The sequence below is a fragment of the Epinephelus fuscoguttatus genome, linkage group LG1 (genome assembly GCF_011397635.1).
Source record: "Epinephelus fuscoguttatus linkage group LG1, E.fuscoguttatus.final_Chr_v1".
Lineage (NCBI taxonomy): Eukaryota > Metazoa > Chordata > Actinopteri > Perciformes > Serranidae > Epinephelus > Epinephelus fuscoguttatus.
In genome coordinates this window covers 18,719,007-18,744,083 of record NC_064752.1, presented here as the reverse complement: position 1 = coordinate 18,744,083, position 25,077 = coordinate 18,719,007, and the positions used below count along the sequence as shown (strand labels likewise).

Genomic DNA, 25,077 nt, shown 5'->3' with positions numbered 1-25,077 from the left:
ACAAAGTACTAGTGACAAGGCAATGTCAACAAACTGTTTACAGCACTTTGGGCCTCGGTGGCTAAATCACTTAGGCTACATTAACGGGAACAAAATCACTGCAATTAAATCGTTTTATATTTTGTATAAGACGAATATAATGTGACAGGGAAATGAGAAAGCGTTTAACCACCGTGTTACTTGAATATATGAGACTATTCTTCCATTTTTAAAAGGTTTATTTTTGCATGAAGCAGAAAATTCTACTTACTGTATATTTAGGGAACAATTGGAAAAAGGCGACTTTCAAAAAAATCTAAATAAATCCAAAATAAATAAAGAGTTAAAACATTTTCTATATCAAAAATTCTTTAAAACAGCCTTTCTCATATTTTTCAATTAACAAATCTCCAAGCAAAAACACAAATATACATTTTTTTCTGAACGGAAACGCCGCCATGCCTCAGACTGTCACATCATCACCGACACTGAATGAGTGAATGAATGAAAGAGAGTCCTGAATGGAGACTAAAAATAAATAAGTCAGATCAAAGTGTACGCAGAAATAAATATTAACAACTTTAAAACGTTATATCTAAACGTGCAGTCCCGAGTTCGTTATCTTACCATCATTTAGCAAAGACAAAATGCACAAAAATATATTTTTTCCCTTCATCAAACGCAACACGGTTTTTAAACGCGATCCATGTAATCCAAGAAACAACTTGGGTTACTATTCAGATGCTCCGCGTCCTCTTCTAGGTGAAAAGAATAATAGCTAATAAAAAAACAATTGGATTTATTTAGGAAAAAAATAAATAATGGTATTTTATATAAAGTGGTCCAAAGAGTTTGCGTTTGAGTCAAATTCCAGCCTCCTTTTATATGCGTAAAGTTATGCAGGATTTGAGGCCCCCGGAATGTCATTGGATGTCAGGATGAGGTATTATAGATTATGGGTTGGGGAAGGGGTGGTGGGGGTACTGCAAGCACCTCCCCTAGAAATGCAGCAAATCTCTCCCGTTTTCTCCTGGTGGGGCACTGGGAGGGCTGGAGACGTGCTTTGCATTGGCAGGCTGATGAGGACACGTGTCTCCTCCCTGCCTCCCCCTCCGGGCTCCACGGTACCGCATTGGCATCAGTAAAGGCACCTGAAAACCCGACGACCGACTCCTGGAAGCGCTGCCTGCCACCTTATAACCCGCACGAAAACGATATTATAGGCCCTACAGAAACCTGTGGCTCGCCTTTCTTCGTGCGTAAAGCTTTTGCGCACACCGCCGAACTGCCTCAGAGACTGAATAGGTGCGCTATACTCGTCGAGCATCAGAGCGCAGTGCCAAGATGCAGAAACGGAGCAGCGACGTCTGAAGGTGACATGAACCTGGGGATAATCAAGAGCAGCAGGCGTACACTGAACAAGAAGTGGAGATAGCAACTGAAAGAAAAAACACAACCGTCGGTGTCTTGAAACAAAAACTTGCGCTTTTCCTCTGATGCAGAGAACCAAGAGCTGTCATCCAAAGTAGCCTCACGTTTTTACTGACTGGAGGAGAGAGCACACACTAATTAAGCTGCAGACAGTTGAGATTCAGGAGAGGAGCGAAAAATGGCGACGTTAATCAGAAACAAGCTTTCTAATAAACTGTCAAATGCAGCCACCGCCGTCTCCAACAAATCCCAGGCGAAGGTGAGCGGCATGTTCGCCAGGATGGGGTTCCAGGCCGCCACCGACGAGGAGGCTCTGGGCTTCGCCGCCTGCGATGACCTGGACTACGACCACCGGCAAGGCATGCAGATGGACATTTTGACAACCGATGAGATGGGAGGAGAGGGGAGCGGAGATGGAGGCGGGCTGGAGGGGGACAGCCACTACCAGAGGGACGGCACCGGTCCGCCGCACTCAGCCTCAAAAGACGGAGAACCGGCGAACGAGCTGTCTGAAGTCAGACCAAAAATCACCGCATGGGAGGCGGGCTGGAACGTCACGAATGCAATCCAGGTAAAAAGACGCACTTCGCGGATTATAAACGGGCGGTTCCGGTGCTTGGTTCTAATTGGCTGAGTCGCCTCCAGAGCTGCTGTGAAATTTGAGATAAAGGCACACCTGCGACCGCGTAAAATGATTTTAATATTCATGTTCAAAAACACCAGGTTCTCTCCCTCTGAAGCAACTTTTCTGCTTTTAATAATGCTGTAAATAAATCACCTGAATTACTTTTAGCTGCAGAATTAAACCAGTTTTTATTGTGATATATTTTTATCGGAGGAATGCAGAAATTTCAGAGCAGCTATGCGCTGGAAAAAACAGGGAGGCAGTTGATGCCCTGTGCCCCCCTTCCTCCTCTTCATCCTCCTCCTCCCCTCAACACACACATTCTTTGTCTGTATAGTGATGTCCACTGTCACCGATGCACGCCCCTGATAACACCTACGCCGCATGGCAATGAATAAATCAGTCTATAAAGAAGAAAATATAGACTTTGAGCGCAAAGCTTTTGGATTATTTTGGCGCTTTTACACAATTTATTAATTACAGCTTAAAAAGAGAATGCATGGAAATATGTTAAGATGCCTGCACACATTTGTTCAGAACATATAAATTTAAATAGTCTTGGCAATTAAATTTGCAGACAAAAATAAGTAGAAAATATATATTTTTTTAATGTGCGTAAAAGAGGCGCATTTAAAGTGCGAGGATTTTACTCGAGAGTCTGCGTGTTGTAGGGCTATGCGACAAAAATCCCTAGACGCAATCCTTTTCATGCCTTATCACGGCCGTGGTCACGGCGGTCACCGTGACGTCAGAGTGTGTCTCCTCCAGCTCGTGGTGACGTCAGAGGCGGGCGGATATGCTCAAAGCGAAGTGGAAAACCCACAACATGAAAACCGGGAGTGACATCCATTGAAGAGGCAGAGCCAAGGCCTAATTTCAATATGATTTATTTAATTTAAATTGAATAATATATTCAGAAAAGCATTAATGATTAAATGTTTAACAGTTTAATTTATTGACAACATGATTTTTGCCCTCTTTTTTTTATGTTTCTAGGGGATGTTTGTTCTCGGGTTGCCCTACGCCATCCTGCACGGAGGATACCTCGGACTCTTTCTCATTATTTTCGCCGCCGTTGTGTGCTGTTACACGGGGAAAATCCTCATTGCCTGCCTGTACGAGGAGGACGAAGACGGGCAGCTCGTCCGTGTGAGGGACTCCTATGTGGACATTGCCAACGCCTGCTGCGCGCCCAGATTCCCGTCTTTAGGTGGTCATGTTGTGAATGTAGCCCAAATCATAGAGCTAGTGATGACCTGCATCCTGTACGTGGTGGTCAGCGGCAATCTCATGTACAACAGCTTCCCCAACATGCCAATATCCCAGAAGTCGTGGGCCATCATCGCCACCGCCGCCCTGCTCCCGTGCGCCTTCCTCAAGAACCTGAAAGCCGTCTCCAAGTTCAGCTTGCTGTGCACACTGGCCCACTTTGTCATCAACGTCCTGGTGATAGCGTACTGCCTCTCCAGAGCGAGGGACTGGGCCTGGGACAAGGTCAAGTTTTACATCGATGTCAAGAAGTTCCCCATCTCCATTGGGATTATCGTGTTCAGCTACACCTCGCAGATCTTCCTGCCGTCCCTGGAGGGGAACATGCAGAAACCCAGCGAGTTCCACTGCATGATGAACTGGACTCACATCGCTGCCTGCATCCTCAAGGGCCTGTTCGCCCTGGTGGCCTACTTGACCTGGGCTGACGCCACCAAGGAGGTCATCACAGACAACCTGCCCCCGACCATCAGAGCTGTCGTCAACCTCTTTCTAGTGGCCAAAGCTTTGCTGTCGTATCCGCTGCCGTTTTTCGCTGCTGTCGAGGTATTAGAGAAATCATTTTTCCAGGACGGAGGACGCGCGTTCTTTCCAGATTGCTACGGAGGCGATGGACGCCTAAAATCCTGGGGACTCACTCTGCGATGTATCCTTGTTGTGTTCACCTTGCTCATGGCCATCTATGTGCCACACTTCGCCCTCCTCATGGGTCTCACTGGCAGCCTGACAGGTGCGGGCCTGTGCTTTCTGCTTCCCAGTCTCTTCCACCTCAGGCTTTTATGGAGAAAGCTGCTATGGCACCAGGTTTTCTTTGATGTCGCCATCTTTGTAATAGGAGGTATATGCAGCATATCTGGGTTTATCCACTCCATGGAAGGGCTCATAGAGGCTTTCAAATACAACATAGAAGATTAGATGCAAGCCATTGCTGGAACTAGATGTTAAATGCAAACCCCCCATTTAGTGAGAAAAAAATTAAAAACACACAACCTCCCCGGCAAGCGCAGCCCCCTTCTGCTTGATTCATGCGTAAAAAGCGCGCACACAACACATTTCAGCGCTCATACAGTCGTGTATTGATTCAGAAAAAACGCGCGCACACACAGACACACACTTACACACACAGAGAAATAGAGCCGATGGCAGTGAGGGAATCCAGTGCATCCACTACACACTATATGGACAATACATGTTGTATAAATATGCGAACATATACATATTTTCCAGTGGAGTGAACGTTTACAATATTGACCTTAAACTAAATTTGCAACAAAGGGCAGTTTGTCTTGTCGTCGCTCTTGTGGTGCTTCCCCACATGAGACTTCACTTCATGTAACGCTAGAGTTTGTGATGGACGGACTTTCGACAGCATAACGTGATTTAAGATGAGTTTATTTCAAAAAGAGAAAACTAACATTAAGAAATGCCACTTTCGTCTATAGGTAATTTGCAATATGATGCAGTGAATGTGGTGTTTAAAATCCAGAAACAAAACAAAAAAAAAGCCTGGTGGACACACAATAACACAATGGCAATAACCAGCAGTAGAAACACACATATAGAAATATGTAAAAGAAAAAGCGGGGTTTCGTTAGACATGTGGAAATTGGACCTTCCTTCCTTCTCCTCCCCCTGAGCAGTTTGAAATACTGGAAATGCAAAATATCAAAGTACACAGCAGCTATACAAACTATGCATTGAATGTATGATATTTCAGACACACAAAACATAACGAAACTGGGAAGTGGAAATGAAACAAATCCTCCAAATTTCGATTCTTCTGCGTTAAAATGTTAAATGCTTTGATATTTGTTTTCTCCAATATTTGAAATTTATTTTACTGAGCTTTGAAAATCGGCACCAGACCTGGGATACTCCCCTGCAGCCCCTGGCCCAAATTTCAGCTATAAGATGGGGACCCCAAATTGAAATCCTGCACACTTGATTAACCATAAAGCTTTTTTTCATTACATTTAAAAAGAAACACGTGGCCTGTTATGAAATTAATTTCCCGTCTAGAAAATTCGGTGTCTGAAAATCTAACTAATAAAAAAATAAAGAGATCACTTAAAGAGGAAAATGTGCATACAGACATTTTTCATTCTGTGCAATCCAATGGGTCCTGTGGAAATGTTATAAAACCGTATGTGTAGTGTGTTATTGTGGTTTCAAAAAGATGGAATGTATATCTCAAAGTCGTTATCATATATCGTGAAATTAATATTAAAGAATAAAGACATAAGTGAAATTATATTGTAAAAATGTGTGTGGTTTTATGTAAAACGAAAAACGTTCAGAACATGTATTTTTTTCTCTATAATAAAAGACAGAAAATGATGGAGAAAATAGTCGCAGTCATATTTTTTCCCCCAAATCGAAATTCAGGTAAACTGAAATCGTGTAAAGGCTGTGAAGGCCTCATGGCATGCAATATATATATATATATATATATATATATATATATATATATATATATATATATATATATATATATATATATATATATATAATATGTATTGGTTTGTGTGAGAGGGGGCGGGGTCGACACACGCCTTCTCTCCCAAATCCTTTTACAAATCCTACAATACATTTTTCTCTATATATCATATATAGATATTGAGAGCATGCATGTTGTGACCGGGCCTTGCCTCCCTGCATGCTCTGATGAAAATCATCCCGGCAGATTTCCTGCTGCAGGCAGGCTCCAGGCCTTATGGTCGACCTGTTCATCCACTGTGTTGATTTTTCTGCGCACTCAACATCTGGACAGAGCGTTTATTCTCTGAGTGGGCTAATCTCCAGCTGTTGAAACATCAAGCTACCCGGTGCATACCAATGCGCTCATGGTGAATCCACCCTAAACCACTGGCAGCTTTAAAGGGGCCAGTTCACATGCAACGAAACTATAGGGAGAAGGAAACAAATAGTGGTTGTGATTTTTGATTAAATTTGATGTGATTACCGGATTAACAGCTGAGAAGCGCACGCAGATTCATCCTAAACACGCATATCATTGCAGGTAGAGCAACGTCTTTAGTAATCTGGTTATAGCACAGACTTTAGCCTCAGTTTAATGTGCAAAATAAAACCTGATTGAAATAATTCTGCCATTTTTCTGCCACAAGGAAACCTGTTAGTATTTCTATCTGTCAGAAAAAGCTAACAATTCATAGCCATAACAGATTAAACTTAAAGCAGCAAAAGAAAATAGCTTCATATAAATAAAGTCATGAACTAGACGAAGGAATTCTGCTAACAAACAATAATACAAATTTCCTTCTATAATCTTCTCAGACAGCTTTACTGAATATTATCATGCCTCGGGAGCCACCTAGTGGACAGAAGAGCTATTGTTTAAACATAGAAACATTACAACAGGACTGTGTTATCAGAGAGACGCACCTTGCAGGCAGTGTTGGGAAGGTTACCTCTAAAATGTAATAGATTACAGACAGGGGCGTAAATACAGACAGTGCAGGCAGTGCCACCATGGAGCTACACTTGTGCTCAAAGTCGTCACATTAAATTAAAAATGGTGTCATTTGCTTTGGGCTATATGCCCTCAAAAATGCAACCCCATCTTCATCATTATTTTCCTTTCTTCTGTTGTAAAATAGTCAGCAGCAGTTTATAACCAAATTATATACTTATTCTACATGAACTAGAAAAACTATTAATATACTACATCCTCGTGAGACCCTGCGTCCTTGTATGACGACATCACATTTTGGGTTTACTGGACCTAATACTTCATTCTACCTTACTTTAGTAAGACCACAATACACTTATCCATGTGAAAACAAGATGGCAGCTACCTCTGCCAAGTCAGTCTGCAGCCGATCCAGACCTGAAAGTGGACAAGTCCAAAACCTGATCAAATTTTATGACTGAAACTTGTTTATGATCAATGCTTATAGTTTGATATGGCAACAAATTTGACCAATTTTAGCAACAGTAACAAGCTAAGACACTTTTAATTAGGGGGACTCATTTGAAGACATTGGGACTTGATTATCGTTGACAATGTTTTTTATACTTATCAGGTCCTACTGATCCCAAATAGGTAGACGAAATTAAAAATGCATGCCAAACAAAAATGTAGGTCTCAGGAGGATATGTGTTAAAAAAAAAAAAAAAAAAAAAAAAAAAAAAAAAAAATATTCAATTAAATGAATAATGTATTATTTAGTTTTATATTTTTGCAGTGATGATTACTGGGTAACATGCATGTTGATGTTGCCTAGTGTCAAAGTCTATTTGATCATGTGACAAGATGATACCATACAGGAGCCTGTTTTAGATGCAAAATCTGTCAAGACTGATTCAAGCTGAGCTCATCTTCAAGTCAAGTGAGCAGTCATGGCTATTAATTATGAAAGCGGCAGTAAGAATGGACAAGAGAGAAATGAACAGGAGGAAAAAGTAGCAGAGCTCCCTAAATTAGATTCTTCTAGCATTTCTATGAACAGCTGCCTTTGGTGTGTGAGTGCACCTTGTAACTATTAAGAAGTGTGCACTGGGGCCAGTGCTAACTACCTTACACCACTGACTACAGACTTCTAGTGACTCTGTTAAAGCTGTAGTTAGTAATGTAACTATTTTAATTATTTCAGAGTGATGCAACTTATTACATTTGATTACTTTTCTAACAAATGATTTAAACTGGGCAACAAAGCTGAAATATGTCTGGAAATATGCTCTGCCAGAAGAAGACAATCATGAACAGCGAAAAGATGCAAAGCAACAGAGTGAATGTTTTATTCTACATGTCACCTTTTTACTGAAAGGAATATAGTTGAATTAAACCCCTTTGTAATCACCAACATATTTGTTAGTAAGTGTAACTTAATAACTAATCAGTTGCAATTACATCAATTTTTAATTCTAGTTACATGTAATTAGTTACTCCCAAACACTGCAGGCATAATGTATGTTTTACCATTTTTATTCACTTTTAATCATGTTAGGAAGTTATTCTTTTGTTTGAGTAACTGTCAACCTTTTAACTGGCGTCCAAGGCACCAATTTAGTGTAATATTTTTTTATTTCATTGCATTATTCAGTCACTGCCTCTAGTTAGTTTCTCAACAGGGAAAAATTCTTAATTCTTAATCTGTTTTATTTAAAAAAGCAATCTGACTTTATTTTATATTTATCATATTAAAAAGATCCATTTCCACACTTATTTATGTTGCAATCTTCCCTTTTATCCTTTTTAATTCAATTGCAAAAACAAACAAACAAACAAACAAAAAAAAAAAGATGTAAGCCAAAATACCAACTTATTTACATTTCTGCATTTTATTGTAGCAGATATGAACTGTGTGGATGTATTAACAGTGTCAGTGAAATTAATACTAACTAAAATCTGTAATAATCTCCCGAGTCAGCTCTAATGGTGTGCTGGCGCCCCCTGCTGGCCCCTGGAGGAGCTTAATAAAAGGTAGTGGTGGGTGTTGATGGAAGCATCTAGCTCAGTGGATATTTGTGCAAAGCCTTGATTACCAAGAACTTAAGACAGAGCTGGAAATGCACAGAAGACAAACATAAAATACTTTTCACTGACAGACATATGCTACTTAATATATTCCCGTGGAAGATAAGTTATCTTTTATTTCAAGTAATGGCATTCTAGAAAAGCTCGATAAAATTTTCATAATTACACAAAAACAGTGAAATATTTACAGGCAATAGAAATGCCACTGGTGAGACGAGGAAAGGAAAAAGAAGATAATAAAAGACACCAAAAGATAACCAAGTGGCTCGAGATGCCTGCAGAAATAATCCTCATGAAGTGATTTTGTAGTCAATATGGTAGTACAGACAGGCTGTGACAAATCAGGTGCACACACACGTTTAACTCCTCTGTCCAGTCTGTTCAGCACTACCCTGTCCTCACACTTACAGACCTCAGGTGTTGGGTGGAGGCGAACAAAAAGGCTGCCTCCTCACTCGCTGGGTGCTTCAACGTTCATAGTCGTGGGCTTCTTGGTGGAGTTCTCAACCACCCATGGGTGGGACAGGACTCCATGGATGGGCAGCCTTTGCATAGGGTTGTGCTTCAGCAACCTGGCAACCAAGTCTTTGGCTCCAGCGGTGATATTGGACTGTGCAGGGTAAGTGTACTCCACCTGGATGACAAAAAAACAGTACAAAGATTAAACAGCCATTATACAGTGAACTGTAGTGCAGACCTGTTAGAACAAGTGGGATGGAAAAGGTGACAGTTTTGAAACTATACAGCTCTAAATTATGTGCCAGTTGTTAGGGTGTCTAGTTATCTCTGCCTTACCCTTGATATCTTGCGGTAGGTCTCCTCATGACTTCTTGTTTCAAAGGGGGGTTTTCCGACCAGGAATTCATAGCAAAGGACGCCCAGGCTCCACAGGTCCACCTTTTCGTCGTGAGTTTTTCCCTCAATCATCTCCGGTGGCAAGTAGTCCAGTGTTCCACACAGCGTGGACCTCCTGAACAAGGACAAATACATGGATAGAGTCAGACTGTGAGCTCTCAGTGAAGAAGTAGTCTACACAAAAACCTAAAAAAGGAAAAAAGGTATACAGATATACATAATTCCTGACCTGAGCCGACACTGAAGCCAAACAAGTATAAAGCTAAACATACAAATACCACAGCTTCACTAAAGGGCTCTACAGATTTAATACTTAATTTAAAAAAGGGTCTATTTGTACAAACGTGCATGTGCATACCTGGAGGAGGGTGTGTGAACAGACCAGCCAAAATCTGCAATCTTCAGCTCCCCGTTGGCCCCCAGTAAAAGGTTTTCTGGTTTGATGTCCCTGTGGATCACCTTCTTGGTGTGGCAATAGTTGAGGGCGTCTGCCAGCTCCATGATGTACTATACAGCACAAGAAGCATGGTGAATACAACATGCATTTAATTTTGTCTGAAATGTTAAATAAGCTCTTACTCCACTGGCTTCCGCTCGAAACTGTCAGCTAAAATTGAGTATGTCTCCGCAACTGAAAAAGTCTACATGAATAATCTTGGAATCATAATAATGGTAACACTTGGGAGATTAGCATCAGTATAGACTTTATCTCCACCTAAAAAAACCTGTAAGCTTTCAGAGTGCATATCCCTTTGAGGTCACGCAGGTGCAGCCCAAAATTTATAGCAAACCATATTACAACATTTGAGCATTACCTGCACATAGACTGATGCCAATAAAGTGAAGCAGAGTGAATTTAGAGAGGTTTAGAGGAGGCATGTAAAGGCAGAACTTCCAAATTGGCCATTTAATGTACACTTGAGAACCATCAGTGCCTCTCAGGTAATTTCATTATAGCTATTAACTCCATCTAAAACAGCTGTTTTTAGATTTATGTTGAAAAATCAATCAGACCGCTACACATGTTCCCGTTCATAGAAAAACAGAATAAATGGATGGAATATCTCAAGGAAAGCCACTAGACATCAACATGTTGTATACCTTATATGGACTTTAATCATTTCTTGCACAGAATAAGATTATACATGTGTGAACTGGTGCTGTCATTTGTACATTTGATACCACAGTATAGATTAAAAGGTCTGAAACTGGCACTTACTGTGGCACTTCTGGCCTCAGGGAAAAATCCACAGCGCTGCAGCTCACTGTACAGCTCACCCTTGGGTGCAAACTCCAGGATGAGATACACACGAGATGCATCATGGAAGTAACCGTAGAGGCGGAGAATATTCGGGTGCCTGTGGGACGGCGAGGCAGAGGAGCATTCTGAGAAATTTTGTTGGAGTGCCCGACTGATACTCGTAGACCTTGAGTCTACAGTTACATTGTATACACATTGAACTAACATATTTACACATAATTATCCAAAAAGGCAAATTTCAGTTTGGCCAGTGATCTCTCTTGATCACTAATCAAGTTTTGCATCAACTCCATGTGTCAGTAATTGTCCCAGCTACTGTTTACATTATCAAGTTCCCTTCTGTAAAGCAGTGTCTGCTGCAAACGTAGTTAACCTCCAGACCTGTCTGTTTTTTCTCTTCATACTAAACCAAACTGGTCATTGGAGTTTGTGTTACTCTCCCATTCAAACTATGTGACATCAACTTTGTACCAGCCACCAAAATTAAACACGTTTGTCTTGCCGGTGATTCAGAATCGGGTCGGCAGCAATGGAAGTCTTGGAGACCTCTTCTGATCAGCCCAACTACAGTCAGGATTCTTATCTGGCATTAAACTGCATAATTTGAGCCGCACTTACCTGAGGTGAGACTGGATCTCCACTTCCCTCCTCAGCTGGTGCTCCACCCCGGCCTTCTCCAGCTGGTTCTTGAAGAGCACCTTCAGGGCCAAGATGAACTTGCTCTGTCGCTCCCTGGCCAGGTAGACATTGCCAAATTTACCCTTTCCCAGGGGACGGCCGATATCAAAATTCTCCAGGCTCCACCGCTTGCTGTGTGAGCAGACACATGCATCAGTTTGTAATCTTATCATAGACTATATGACAGAAATAAAAAAGAATATAATGAATCATACTTAACAGACATACCTTGAAGAAGAGGCTTTTGAAGCATCATTCTTGGTAGGTTTGTCTAACAAAAAAGAAACAGGGATACATTTTAGCATCCAAAACACACACACACACACACACACACTCATTTGATTAGTTTGTCCAATTCTGTATGATGCTTACTCTGTGGCTTCTCCTGCTTTGCCGGTTCTGATGGTGGTTTCACCGGCTCTGGGTTCACCTTGGGCACGGCTGTCTTTGTCTTGTCTTTGTCTTGCTGGTTGTGCTGGGAAATACGTTGGGGTTGGGGTTGGGGTTGTGGTGCACGAATTCCAGCCTGAGTAGCAGGGTTCACATTTTGATCGGCAGGGTGCGCGGACTTGACAGCGACAGAGACATGAGATGCTGACTTCTGATGGCTCATAGGCCGCTGAATGCGTTGGGGCCCATTTGACAGGCCGAGGACCCTCTGGTGAGGAGTTGGTGTAACTACAGCCGTCTGGGACTGATGTGACACAGGAATCCGCTTTGGCCCATAATCCTTTGTCTGCAAGGAAAGAAATTACCACACACTGAATATGACGGCTTTTTTTATCCTAGAGTAACAGCTCCATCTTTTCTCTTTGTACCATCAGAAATTAACTAACTAGGTAAACACTCCCTACTTTGACAACTAGTTACTTTGATTCTGTTATAGCCTCAATATCGTTGTCATAATAACATTCTTAGTAGTATGTGCATGCTTTCCAGGGTTGGAAATGTGCACCAGCCAAATGCTGGTAAAATATGCAAGTGTCTGCTAGATTTGCTTCACTCACCAGCCACAAAAACAATGGTAATCTATTGAATGGCTGGTAGGTTTTGGAAACCAGTAGTCACACTAGCAGGTGGACATAAAAGTAAATTTCCAGCCCTGATGCCTACTCATTATAGGTGTCTAATATTTATATTTCAACCTGTAAAGTGTGCAGAGACTGTGTGATGTTCACTAGCTTTACAACTGAAGCTGTAAGCTTAATCCACATCAGAATGATAACCCATGTCACAAAATTGAGCCCAAAATCTGTGTTTTTCTTCTTCAGTGTTATGGTCAGGGTAATAATGTGCATTACCTTCACTTCAGGCCTTTGGAGTTTCATGTCCATTGTCTGCTTGAGCCTGGCAGACGAGTCCATTTCCTGAGTAAAGGTAAAGTGATTGATTTAAAATATAATAAACAACAAACAAATCATAAACAGTTAATATAGCATTACAACAAAAAAGGTCTTAGACAATGACACAAAGACTGAGCCGTTGTAGCCAGAGTCAATTTCCTTTGGTTACACTGTCTCAATGTAAAAATGCCAATTAACATTATTACCAGAAAAGTGGTGTAACCTATCACTGATGTTCCCTTTAACTTTTATAGCATATTAATTAAATAATAGGTGGTAAATATACAAGCTAAACGCTGCCAGTCTCAAAGGAGGATAAAACGTTAGCCCTCTCCGTCGCGTGGCTAACGTTAAATGCGTTACATTTACAGACGTTAACCTCAGAGCTAACATTAGCTTTAGATAACCACAGCAAACCAACACAAGGACGACATAACTTACCTAAATATGTTATTGCACGATGACCGAGAGCAGCCAACCGATAGTTTATCCACAATTCAAGCCCACAGCAGCTCTTAAAGCAGGCACCCTTGCTAGCTAGCACCTCCGTCCTACCGTCGACGAGAGCTGAGGTTTGTAGCTACATAAATATTCAGCGTAACGTTCCCGCGAGGTGAATTTTCACCGCTACCGCCGTTTAACTCCTTTTAAAAACCCGTCTCGATGTTGTGTGAAGATAAATGGAGGTAAATACGGGTCAAATAAAAGTATAAAGTGGTAAGAATGTCACTTCCAATGTGGTTGGCTAACACTTCCCCCAAATACAGCTCGTTCGATTTCAAACGTCCCTCTGTTTAAAACCTTTAAATATACCGCGGCCTCTGATTGGCTGAGGGAATGCTCTGTGCTCGCTCCCCATTGGCTGATGTGACGTCAGAGGGAAGCCTCCCGAACAGCAGGGGGCAGCAACAGCAGCAGACAGGATTGAGCTCCACAGACACTACTACACACTCATCTACACACTCATCTACATATTGTGCAAATAATGATAAAAATATAAGAAAAAATAAAGACACAATATTTATCCTATCCAATCCTACCTAAAGCCAGAGGCAAGGCAAGGGAAATTTATCTATATAGCACATTTAAGCAACAAGGCAAAGTGCTTTACATGTAAAACATAAAGAAGCATCAAGACAAGGTGCAAAGAAACACATTATAAAATGACAAAACAATTCATTAGAAAATAGAGAGAATAGAAAATAATAAGTAAAATTATACTAAAAATATAAAATCACTAGAATAAAAGTTACAGTACAGTGTAAGAAATGAATAAATATTTGATTTAATTAAAGGCAACAGTATAAAGAGAAGTCTTCAGCCTTTATTTAAAAGAACTTATAGCTGCAGTAGACCTGCAGTTTTCCGGGAGTTTGCTCCAAATATAAGGTACATAAAAGCTAAATGCTGCTTCTCTATGTTCAGACTCTGGGGACACAAAGTAAACCTGTCCCAGATGACCTAAGAGGTCTGGATGGTTCAGAGAAATCACATTTAAAATTTTTTGAATCACATCTATCCATCCAACTACTCCTTAAATGAAAGATTTAACTGGGATAACAACTCACAAGGATTCCTTGAGAGGGTTAATGAACAAATTTTCTTCCCAAGTGAACCTGTGCAGGAATATTGGCTCACGTTTTAGAGCTGTTTTCAATGTAAAGATATATTATTTCCCCCTTTAAATGTAATGTCAGTTTGAGGTGGAGTTGACTACTTCTACTTGTATTTACCGATTTTAGAGCAGTAGTACATCATAATCATGTTTCCATCAAAAGTTTGAGCACTATATTAACCATGACAATTTTTAGACTTTATAATAAAAACTAGCTTAAGCAAATGTCATTTTCCTCTCCCCATGCATTGCAAGGTCAACTTCCTGTTTGAATCTAAACCCACCCACCTATGAGATGTCAGACACAGCTATGGCTCAGCAAAAAAGTGTTTGTTTTTTCCACTCATCAGGTAAGAAAATAAACCTTGTATAGTTATACTGTCCCATCTGACCATATGTCCCAATCACCCTTAATTCACCTCCGTATAAAGGACGTTGGACGTTAAACGTTGGATGGATGAAAGAATGTACATGTAAAAATGTGTTTTGTTTTGTCTTTAGCAGACAACTGCATCAACACCACTGGCACTTTGATCATTGAAATACGCCTCAAAGGTCTGTATCTGAAGTTTGTACTATGACAAATAAATAATACTGCATATAACAGTGGTGGAAGAAGTATTCAGATACTTTACTCAAGTAGAAATAGCACTACAATTCATTGAAAAAATTGGCTTATAGTTCTTTTCTTCTTTTTTTTCCCGAAAAGTAGAAATACTCATTCTGCAGAAATGGTTCCAGGAGATTTTTTTTTTCGACCCATAAAGCAACTCCTTCAGCTTCTCAGAAAAATTAATATTCAAAATCATCAAATGGTTTTCACTGGACAGGCAGGAACAATAATTTGAAAAGTAACTATGGCTATCAAACAAATGTAGTGAACTAGAAACTACAGTGTTTGCCTCGGTAGACTACAAGTAGGCCTATAACAATATGAAGTTACCCGAAATGGTAATACTCAAGTAAAGTACAAGCACTTTGCATTTGTATATTAGCCCACTTGAGTAAATATACTTAGTTACACTTTGCCACTGGCAAATATCAACAAAAGGATGAGAAAAAAAATCCACATTAAGCATGTAAAGAAGAATGTATACCCTTCAAAACTAAAATCTGCATTCAGTGCTTCAAACTAAACATAAAGAAAAGGAAATGGCACAGATAATCTAATAAATTAAATATCTTTATTTTCAACCATTTTTGTCACACTTTTTTTTCCAGGCAGTAACAGAACAATAGCAACATAAAATAAACTTTGGCCCTAAACTTTGAACTTTTGACATGATAAGATCTGAGATAACTTTACATTAAATCTTTTGTTACTCTTCTAAAGATGAAAGTTGAAGTCTAGCATTTGGCCACAGTGTGGCAGCATGTTACTCTTACTTTTCGAACATGCTACATCAATGCATCTTATTAAATGACCAACGTTTAAAGAATGTAGTCGTACTGGCCTCCACCTGCTGAAGGTGTTTCAGTGTGTAGACTCTTATAAAACAGAGGAACACTCCAAAAATATACCTTCATAGTGTTTAGCTAACACTGACTACTGGAATGCATATTTAGTGAGCAACAAACTATTATTTTGGCAGAAACATATGCACTGCAATACAATTTCTTTTCACATAGGCCATTTTGTCACTTGAAAATAATTAATTCTGATAAATATCCACTCCTTGTTAAATACTGTATAACTCATATTAAACTAACTCACAAACAGAACATTTATTTATCTGAATATATTTGATATCCATTCGAACAGCAGGTCTTTTTTAAAGGACATAATTTGAAGAATTACTGGCGAAAATCTTTTATTAAACAGGTTAAAAATATTTATTTTATTGCCACATTCTGCAGCTGGTGACACCGCTTCTTTTCAGAGGCACCCAGACAAAATGTACAAACTACAGTTCCTAACTAAGCATGTGATATCACAATTCTCCGCGTTCAACCCAAGTTGCAATGCACTACTTCGAACCAAACTGTTTCTCTAAATAAATATTCTTGTTACAGGTAAAAAATATATATATTAAAGAAACTAAATCTCTCACCATCACCACACTGCTGTCAGTTACACAAAGAAAGACGTTCTCAAATTCAAACTGACTCTCAGGGATACCAAAATATTCACAGATAATCAGCGTGTTTAGCAGCTTTTCTTTGTTAAAATTAGTATTTTGTAAGTGCAAAAAAAGTAAATGCAAAGGTCTCAGCCTTCACACTGAGACGACACACTGAGAAGTCTGTGTTATAATTGAGGAACAGTAGTCTTGTGTGTATTGATAAAACAGTTTGAGTTTAGCAAACATGTTCAGGTACAGTGTGTTACTGACAATGTTCAGTCTACGCACGTAGGACTGATTCCTAACAGTGATACCAGTGGTTCTCAACCAGGGGTCCAGGGACCTCCAAGAAGTCCTTGAGAAGATTCCAGGGGGTCAGAACAAGAATTAGGAAGTTTATTCACTTCAGGCAATCACTAATATGAATGGTGTCGACATAAAGGTCTCATCAGGGTGCAAAAACCTTTATGAAGACCTTAGGGTTGAAGCCAATCAGTGTTTTAAAGGTAAACAGCCTTTTAACTTAATTCAAGTGCATCTGTTTCTGCTCCACACATGAGTGCCTGAAGTTCATTTTCTCTTCCCATGTGCTGACCATTTCTTCAAGAGCACCTGCATTTTTTCCTGAGTTTCCTATGATAAAGACAGTCCTCGAGCACACCAGCATCTCATTCTCCTACGATTATTTTCACTATTTAATTCACTGTGCAAGAGTGACTGTCTGGTACCTGACTGGGATGTTATCTGCCCATTAAATGGCCGTTATCTGTGGTTATAAGCCTCATAGATATGGATCAGTAGTGGCCTGCTACACCTAATTGGAGGTTGCGAAGACAATTATGAGCCCATTCAGTGACCGTGGAAAATGTGGTTAGGTTTAGAAAAATATATTGGGTGTAAATATTGGTTTCACATGGGAGTCGAACCCCAGTCTCCTGGGTGAAAGTCCTGTGCCAGTCCACTTCTGGCAGAGAGTGTCATTTTTCCTGGCCTGAAAATGGCCTCCTCAAACTAATGGTGTGATAGGCCCCTACTTACCCATATCTCTGACATAGCACTACTAATAACAGCCATATAATGGTTTGATAACAACCAACTCTCATCAGATGGAGGTCCCTTAAGTGACATCTTAACTTAACGTGTCATTTTAGGGGTCCTCGAAACTCAAAAGGTTGAGAACCACTGACGTATACTGTCGCAGCATTTGAGAAAGTCTTCCACATCACTTCAGAAACATAAATATGGCAAACACCTTGATCCCTTCAGTTCACATAAATACCTTCATAATAATATTACTTATCACATAACAACATTCATTTTGTATCCAGGCTTACGTACGTCGCCTGGTGCAGTGTCTTGTTGCTGATGAGGTCCCGCAAGAAAACACTGTTTGAGATGGCTCTCTAACACAAATGAACCTGACGCTGAAACATTTCACTGACGTGTCACTGTTGATGGCTGCGTTAACCAAACCATTTACTGTCTGACACCCGAAACCACTTCCACATACCCTTGACATTCATTCCACTCGACTCCCACCTCAACACGGCATTGTTTCCTGCCTCGTATCTCAACAGGAGTATTCCTCACAGTCACTTCTACATCTCACCGTAACTCTTTTTCCTAACAACTCTGTTGCTGTAAAATCAGAGTTAATGCCAGAGGAGACTTCTGAGGTATTCAGCCAGATGAAAATGCAGCTGGCAAAGGTGCTGGACAGAAAGCAGCATGTCTGCTTTGGCACTTTTCTTGTGTTGTTTCTGTTATCTCTGTGCTATGTGTCTCCAAACCCACAGATAACAGTGGTGTTTAAACTTGTCCCCGAGTCTCTCATCACGGCAGTCTTGACAGGCAGCACATCTGCACAGAGTCCCTTTATGTTGCAGGCTGCTGTTTAAAATATATCTAATGTAGATAGTAAAGTGTAGGAGATCCAGAGCACCAAAACAGCATCAGAGCATCATAAAGGGAGGCTGGTTGTGCTGGCATGCAGTTGTCTCTCAGACGCTGCAGGAAAACAGAGGCGGGTGTCATTTCTCAGTGACCGCAGCAGCCATGGGGGCACGTATGGTCCCGCGTGCTGTAGCTGCCAGCTCCTCGATTTCTGCATTCAGTCGCCTGATCACCCACTCCATGGCTTCACGGCCCTGATCAACAAGAAACAGAAACTATTAGTCCACAGGAAGGGATAAAAAGAACAGAGGAAAAGACAAGATTTGTTGCCAATAAAAGAAAAGAGAGCAGAGATTACTAACTTTAGGGTCGGGACATTTGCAATGAGTTCAAACACAAACTAAAAGGATAACAGGACGATTTACGGGAAAAGGGGTCAGTATCCTTCACATGACATGCTGCTGGGATTGTGGAACAGCATTAAAATAAAGTGTTATGTCACTTTTTGTATGCACAAACAAGTGCAACATCACAAATCCATTCAAATCCAAAGTCTACAACGGTAAAAATATGGGCCCCTCAAGAAAAACGTTCAGAACCACTGCCATAGACTGTATAAAAGAAGTGGACGCATCCAAGTTTGGTATTTCAGCCGTCACAGTCTTGGTTTCATGGTGTCAGAGGTGACAATATTTGGACAAGAGGGAGGAGCTGTGAGGAGCGAGGGGTGGATCTGACTGAGAAGCCAATGACACCACTGTGGCAGCGACTTGTCAATCACAAGGTAGCCACGCCCGAAAGCATACCCTGCTTTATCGTCTATTTTATTCTAAAAGGGACCATCATTTACAAAGTGAACATCATGCTGTATTAAAGAAGACTTGAAACTAGACCAGAAAATATTTACTGGGGTAACGAATCAAGTAAAAAGTAGGGTCATTTTCTCCAAAACTTTATTTTGCAGCCAGTGGAGTCGCCCCCTGCTGGCCATTAAAAGAGTGAAGGTTTGGCTTCACCTTCCAAACCCAGAGATAACTCATTGGCCCCACATAAAACATACTTAAAGGATCTCTTACCTTTCCAGCGTTAGAAGAGATGGTGCTTGCCATAACCCCCTCCAAGTAACTGCTGAGACTGACTCCTTTCACAGATATGATCGCCTCCTGGGTCAGTATTGTTCTAGAGAGGGTTAAAAAAATGGTCAAAATCCCTGAATGCTTCAGAAAATTAAGATTCACTGTTATTTAAAATCCCTGAAATGTAAAAAATAAAACCCTTACTTGTTCTGGTCCTCAGGATGTGGCTTGTATGTCAACTTTTCATCCACAGACACCATGTTAGTGAAAGTGATCTGCAGAGGAAATATCACAGGAGATGAATTAGTTAATGTTAAGATACAGTGTGACATGTCTCATGCACATAATGTTCCCACAGTGAGAGTTGTCAGACAAGTCTCAAACAGCATTATAAACTTCAGAGTTGAAACGCGAGGTATCAACCTGTGGAACAACCAAGACTTCATTCCAGAGATGTCTCGCCTTTTAATGCACTGAGCTCACATGTGTTCAGACACTAAGTGTTATGGGTGTTTTTGGATGTCACATCTAGCATGGAACATGTAAAAGGTGCTTCATAAGAGTATGTATGGGAAAATCTTCAGTTTTATAAGTTACAGACCTGCATTTACATTCAGATACTGAGTTCTTACTCATGCTCATGGCCTTCATGCACACAATTAAATCTCAACATTAACATGGTTCAGAGGGGGTTGCTGTGTCATGTATACTCACATTTGAGGACTGAAGCTCAAAAGTCTTCTCTTTGGGATCCACAACAGAGTGTTCCTGAACATAGGTGCATGTTCGTGAGTTACCAATGATCTGAAAACAAAAACAGACACATGTTTTATTACAAACTGAAATTAACTGCCAAAAATAACAGTTGTTACTTACTCACTGTTCTTATTTCTGCAGCATTTCACCGTTGAAATGGTGCCTTTGTTTATTGATTTATTTACTTCTGTTTGCCCCCTGGGTGTTTGGGATACTTCAAAAAGTTGCACAAAGCTTTGTGTGCTGTCTGCAACTAATATACAAATGATCTGTTGACTTTGGCTTCATTTACCTAAAGTTTACCATGTCATGTTTTAACGAGCTGTATGTGACATTTTTTTAAGGGCTTCCTGAAAATTTTAAAGATGAATCTGATGTTCCACACCACTTCTAAACAAGCACCTGTTCTACTAGCTTGAGTCATAATGTAATACAGTGACTTTCTGTTGTTTATCAGAGACAAAAGATTATCTTGTGTGTGTAAGTTTTTTAAAATAAAGATTACAGAGGTAAACAGACGTCACAGGAAGACCTCTCCATGATACATCCAGTTCACATGCGCACGCTGAGGCTCAGGAGTGATTTGCTTTGAGACAATCTGATTAAGGGTTAGGTTAATGTGCTATCAATCACTGGGACAGTCTGTGTCATGGACTGTCCTTGGAATTAAAGGGACTATTCATAGTTGCTGTCAGTGACTACAACTCCATCCTCAGACGTCTAAGCAAAGGTCAGTGCTAAAGAACAGCAAGTGATAGACCAATGTTTACACAGGCTAAAGCATGATTGAGTAGCAGGATATTGGTGTTTTCCAACCTTATCACGAGACAGTGAAAAGACAAAAGTTCAAATGGTATGTTGCAAAAATCACGAGGGGCCTCCGTCACTGCTTTTCATCCTAATGACCTCTAGTTTTGACTGGGCAGACAGGCATGGAAAGTTACATCACATGCTGGCGGGGGTTACATCTCAGCAATGACAGAAATGGCACTATGGTGTCCTGTACAACACGAGTCATGGCACTCGGCCATGAACTCCCCTCTGGGCTCCAGTCAGCAACCAGGCCTGCCGCTGCTCCCGGACAGAAATAGCCTCGAGGGGTAAGGTCACGCTCACACTCTGGAAAGCCTTAACCTGCACTATCGCCAGTACATACCTTACTCTGGCTATTACTGGCTTACTGTGTCGTGTTTTATGACTGACTTTTGAGAATCACAATGATATCAGAGGATTGTACAATTTGTGGGCTATGTTCCAACACTTTTTCATTCAGCGTCACACTGCTTTAATTAAACAAAGTCCGTCATGTCCTTCTCCATTCAGACTCACATGTTTCCATTTTAAGTGTGACCAAAGCAAAGTATTTGACAGTGATGTGAGCGAGCAGACTGGGTTTGAAACTCACAGATTTCACTATGGATGGGAGACCCCACTCTGTGCTGAGCAGCCTCTGACTGTGCAGGCGTCCCTGTTTGTCGATGCTCCTGTCCAAAACATCCACTCCAATCACACTGGGGTTCATGGGGTTGGGGTACTTCTGCATGGCAGCCTTGGTCACCGTCTCCCAAGGATGGCTGTTGAGGGAAAGTCAAAAACAAAATGACACTGAAGCATTGCAACTACACATACTATCTGGTAGTGAGTTATAATATTTATATACATATGTATTTAGGATAAAGGGTGAAAAGTGACAAAGGTGAAAAAATGTGTGATGTCCATTAAGACTTTTTGTATTTACCCTACATCAGTGATACTCAAGTCACAGCTAGTGGGCCAGAAAGGGTGCTGTGTGGGGCAACCATCATTTTCTAATTCACAATGAAAATAAAGTGATTCACACTGGGATCTTTTTTGTACTTTTAGATTTAATGTTAATAAGATGCCAGAATGCATTAAAAAAGCATCACAGCAGAGCTTGTTTATAAAGAAAGTGTTGCAGAGGATCCCCCAGACCTCACAAAAAGAGATCTGGGCTAAGCTCCAAATGTTCTGGAATCCTAGAGGATTTGCCTCTTTGCTAAAGACAAAAAAATGTATAAAGGCTGAAAACAGGCAATTCATTTAGAAATAATATATTAATATCTATTTATTAACTGGCCTAAACTAACTTGGTCTCCTTACATTTTGCAGAAGTTGCCCCCGGGCAAAGCAACTTGAGCATTCCTGCCCTTCATTCCTAATCGTTAAGCAAATGGTGCTGGTGTGCTGGTGGTGATTGCGACATACATGAAGTAATCTGTACATAAAGTACAATCCTGCAGTACTTGTACTTGCAACTTCTTTGCAACACTTTGCTCACACCGACAAACATTTACTTGGGTAATATTTTCAATGCAGGACTTTAACATCCACTATAATTGAGTATTTTTTACTAGATTTTACTGGATCTGTACTGAATCTGGACACTTTGACCCCTACCTATGTGACAATATTAACAAACTAACAGGGCACCAACAATTTGGTTAATTAAAGCTCAAACTGATGTGTTGAAATGACGAAATTAATATGTCAAGATTTTCTCTGGAGCTGGTTCCAGTCCACTGGCAGCATCTCCAAAAAAATGAAAGATTCAAATTAGGTGAATTAAGTGAAAAGAAAATGACATTAAGTTTCATTAATATCGGGATATGTGTTTAAAAGCACAGCACAATAAAAATGAATCGAGCGTAGTGGTGGATGGTTGCCACGGAGACACGTGAACGTCACCGCGTCGACGTAGCCCTGTGATGCAAGCAGGCACCAAGAGAGAAATGTAGGGGAAAGGTCGCGCGCTGGGGGCTGGCCCTGACCGGCGGCTTATGCAACTTGACAGCTTTTTTTTCCCAACAACCAGACACTGACAGAGGTGTATTCACCCTTTACAAGTTTTAACATTTATTCTATAAAAAATCTACGTCATTTTAGTTCGTGTGTGAGTACCATACTGTCTCGTTAAAAGACAAAACCAACAACTGCCGTTAGACGGGGGGAAATCTGGTCATGTAACGTTCTATAGTTAGCTTCCACTATTAGCATACTAGCTAGTAGGACTAAAGTTGTAGTTAGCACCTTTTTCGGGTTAAAATTTTTTGTTATAAATCGTGCGTGTGCTGTTCGCCGGATTAAACACGACGTTTGATGCAGACAGATAACCTCTGACAGGCGGACCATCTCTCCTACACATCTCACCGGATTATAAAACAGGTTAGCCTATGCTGCTAACTAGCCTACTTACTTGAATATGTGCTCTGATGTCCAGAACTTCATGGTTTAAGTAGCTGACAGGTGCTGCCGGTGCCGGAGTCAAGGTGCGGATAAGCCGGTGGTAGGAAGACACACTCACACTGACTGAAATCACTGAACCACTTTCAAAGCCGACTGCCAAGTCTCCTCCCACTGTGCCACAGCAGTCACATGAGATGTATTAGCTACGCACTTCCGGTAGTCTGCATGCCGCAAGAATCCACTGCATGGCACAGTGACACTGAAGACAGCTGAATGAAATATATTTTATGTTTAACAGTGACAATTAATACACGTCAGAAAATCACATGAACGTAGCTCTTCACCTTAACTTAGACCATGCAGTATATTTCATATTCCGCCATGTGAGCTGCAGTACGGGGATATCTGCCATATAACCTCTGATGTTACACAATTTAGCTCAATGACAGTTGAAAGTCCTCTTCAACCTTGAACGTAAGACAGACAGCGTGCTGTTGACGCAACAACTTGAACTCAATGTTCAAATCTTTACACATGATTAAGCAAATATCATAGGCATTGCTGTACAGCATGTCTGTGTGGGGTATTTAGGTGCTACATTTGACAGGTTATAAATTTTTTTGTGGAGCTGAACAGTCACAGTAGATAAAGTTTTGGCTTTGAAACTAAAATTTGGCATTAGCTAAAAAAAAAAAAATTAAAGAAAAAAGTTCGACTGAAAAATAAAACACAGGCATTAAAAATTATATTTATAATTATGAATGTATTTATTTTAAATTGATTTTATATTTATTTTACAAAAACCAGTCTGATGTATTTTTCAGTGATTATTTTCCTCATGCCACCAGTTTATATATATATATATATATATATATATATATATATATATGTGTGTGTATGTACAGTTTTGTTTTTGTTTTATTTAAATCATGCCATAGTTACAGAGCGTTTTTCCATATTGCAACTGTTAACACCTGCAAGGTGCAAGTGTAATTTCTATGACATAAGTTCAAAGAAACCCACCATGATTATTTCCAGACACATAGTCAACTGCAGTGGTACCCAACAGAATAGGATCTTTAAAAGGGCAGGAAAATAAAAAGACATGTTCCTCAAGAAGTGATTATTTTCTTGGGCGCTTTTAGTTTGTTTTTGTTTTTTTAATTTTGATTTTAGTTGGGGTTTTTTTTTTGTTTGTTTTTTAGCAAATTAGCCACTTAATTTTTAAAAATCAGGGGCTTTAAAAATAATTTAAATGAAACAAGAGAACACTTTTAGGTTGAACTGGTCCCAATGAAAAGTCAAAACCCACTGGGCTACTGAAAGCTGTCTGTTGAGTGAGTGTTGGCTTCCTTATTTCTAGCAAACCTGTTAATCAGGCACCTAGGAGTACTTTTTTCTGAGCCAAGGATGCCAGCTCCTAATCTATGGTTATCAAATGCAAAAGTAAAGGCTGAGTTCTGGTAACAGTTTGTTGCACATTAATGCAACCTGCGCTGTGAAGCTGAGAACGTCTTGACCTCACTGGCACC

The 25,077-nt window shown here is 40.4% G+C and overlaps 3 protein-coding genes across 3 annotated transcripts; 1 reads left to right on the top strand and 2 right to left on the bottom strand.

Annotated features, from left to right (window-relative positions):
• Positions 1-1,018: 1,018 nt before the first annotated feature.
• slc32a1 (solute carrier family 32 member 1) lies at positions 1,019-5,267 on the top strand. Its single transcript, XM_049587679.1, has 2 exons — positions 1,019-1,981; positions 3,032-5,267. Exons 1-2 carry the CDS (start codon positions 1,589-1,591, stop codon positions 4,217-4,219), a joined length of 1,581 nt encoding a protein of 526 aa, XP_049443636.1. The 5' UTR covers positions 1,019-1,588; the 3' UTR covers positions 4,220-5,267.
• A 3,216-nt stretch (positions 5,268-8,483) lies between these two features.
• aurka (aurora kinase A) lies at positions 8,484-13,720 on the bottom strand. Its single transcript, XM_049588041.1, has 9 exons — positions 13,380-13,720; positions 12,897-12,962; positions 11,968-12,331; positions 11,824-11,866; positions 11,536-11,727; positions 10,876-11,014; positions 10,015-10,163; positions 9,597-9,771; positions 8,484-9,435 (listed from the first exon to the last, which is right to left on the bottom strand). Exons 2-9 carry the CDS (start codon positions 12,957-12,959, stop codon positions 9,253-9,255), a joined length of 1,308 nt encoding a protein of 435 aa, XP_049443998.1. The 5' UTR covers positions 12,960-12,962; positions 13,380-13,720; the 3' UTR covers positions 8,484-9,252.
• A 2,000-nt stretch (positions 13,721-15,720) lies between these two features.
• Positions 15,721-23,713, bottom strand: prelid3b (PRELI domain containing 3). The gene is made up of 6 exons (XM_049589870.1): positions 23,556-23,713; positions 21,747-21,915; positions 20,300-20,389; positions 19,790-19,860; positions 19,586-19,688; positions 15,721-18,763 (listed from the first exon to the last, which is right to left on the bottom strand). Exons 1-6 carry the CDS (start codon positions 23,585-23,587, stop codon positions 18,647-18,649), a joined length of 582 nt encoding a protein of 193 aa, XP_049445827.1. The 5' UTR covers positions 23,588-23,713; the 3' UTR covers positions 15,721-18,646.
• Positions 23,714-25,077: the final 1,364 nt, after the last annotated feature.

Excerpts from the sequence above, each read along its gene's own strand:
- slc32a1 (XM_049587679.1), top strand. The coding sequence starts at position 1,589 with ATGGCGACGTTAATCAGAAACAAGCTTTCTAATAAACTGTCAAATGCA. Across the intron at positions 1,982-3,031 it reads ACGTCACGAATGCAATCCAG|GGGATGTTTGTTCTCGGGTT; the intron begins GTAAAAAGACGC and ends TTATGTTTCTAG.
- aurka (XM_049588041.1), bottom strand. The coding sequence starts at position 12,959 with ATGGACTCGTCTGCCAGGCTCAAGCAGACAATGGACATGAAACTCCAA. Across the intron at positions 12,332-12,896 it reads TCCAAAGGCCTGAAGTGAAG|ACAAAGGATTATGGGCCAAA; the intron begins GTAATGCACATT and ends CTTTCCTTGCAG. Across the intron at positions 11,015-11,535 it reads GAGATCCAGTCTCACCTCAG|GCACCCGAATATTCTCCGCC; the intron begins GTAAGTGCGGCT and ends GCCGTCCCACAG.
- prelid3b (XM_049589870.1), bottom strand. The coding sequence starts at position 23,587 with ATGAAGTTCTGGACATCAGAGCACATATTCAA. Across the intron at positions 20,390-21,746 it reads TCCCATCCATAGTGAAATCT|ATCATTGGTAACTCACGAAC; the intron begins GTGAGTTTCAAA and ends TTTTGTTTTCAG. Across the intron at positions 19,689-19,789 it reads CATCCTGAGGACCAGAACAA|AACAATACTGACCCAGGAGG; the intron begins GTAAGGGTTTTA and ends AACCCTCTCTAG.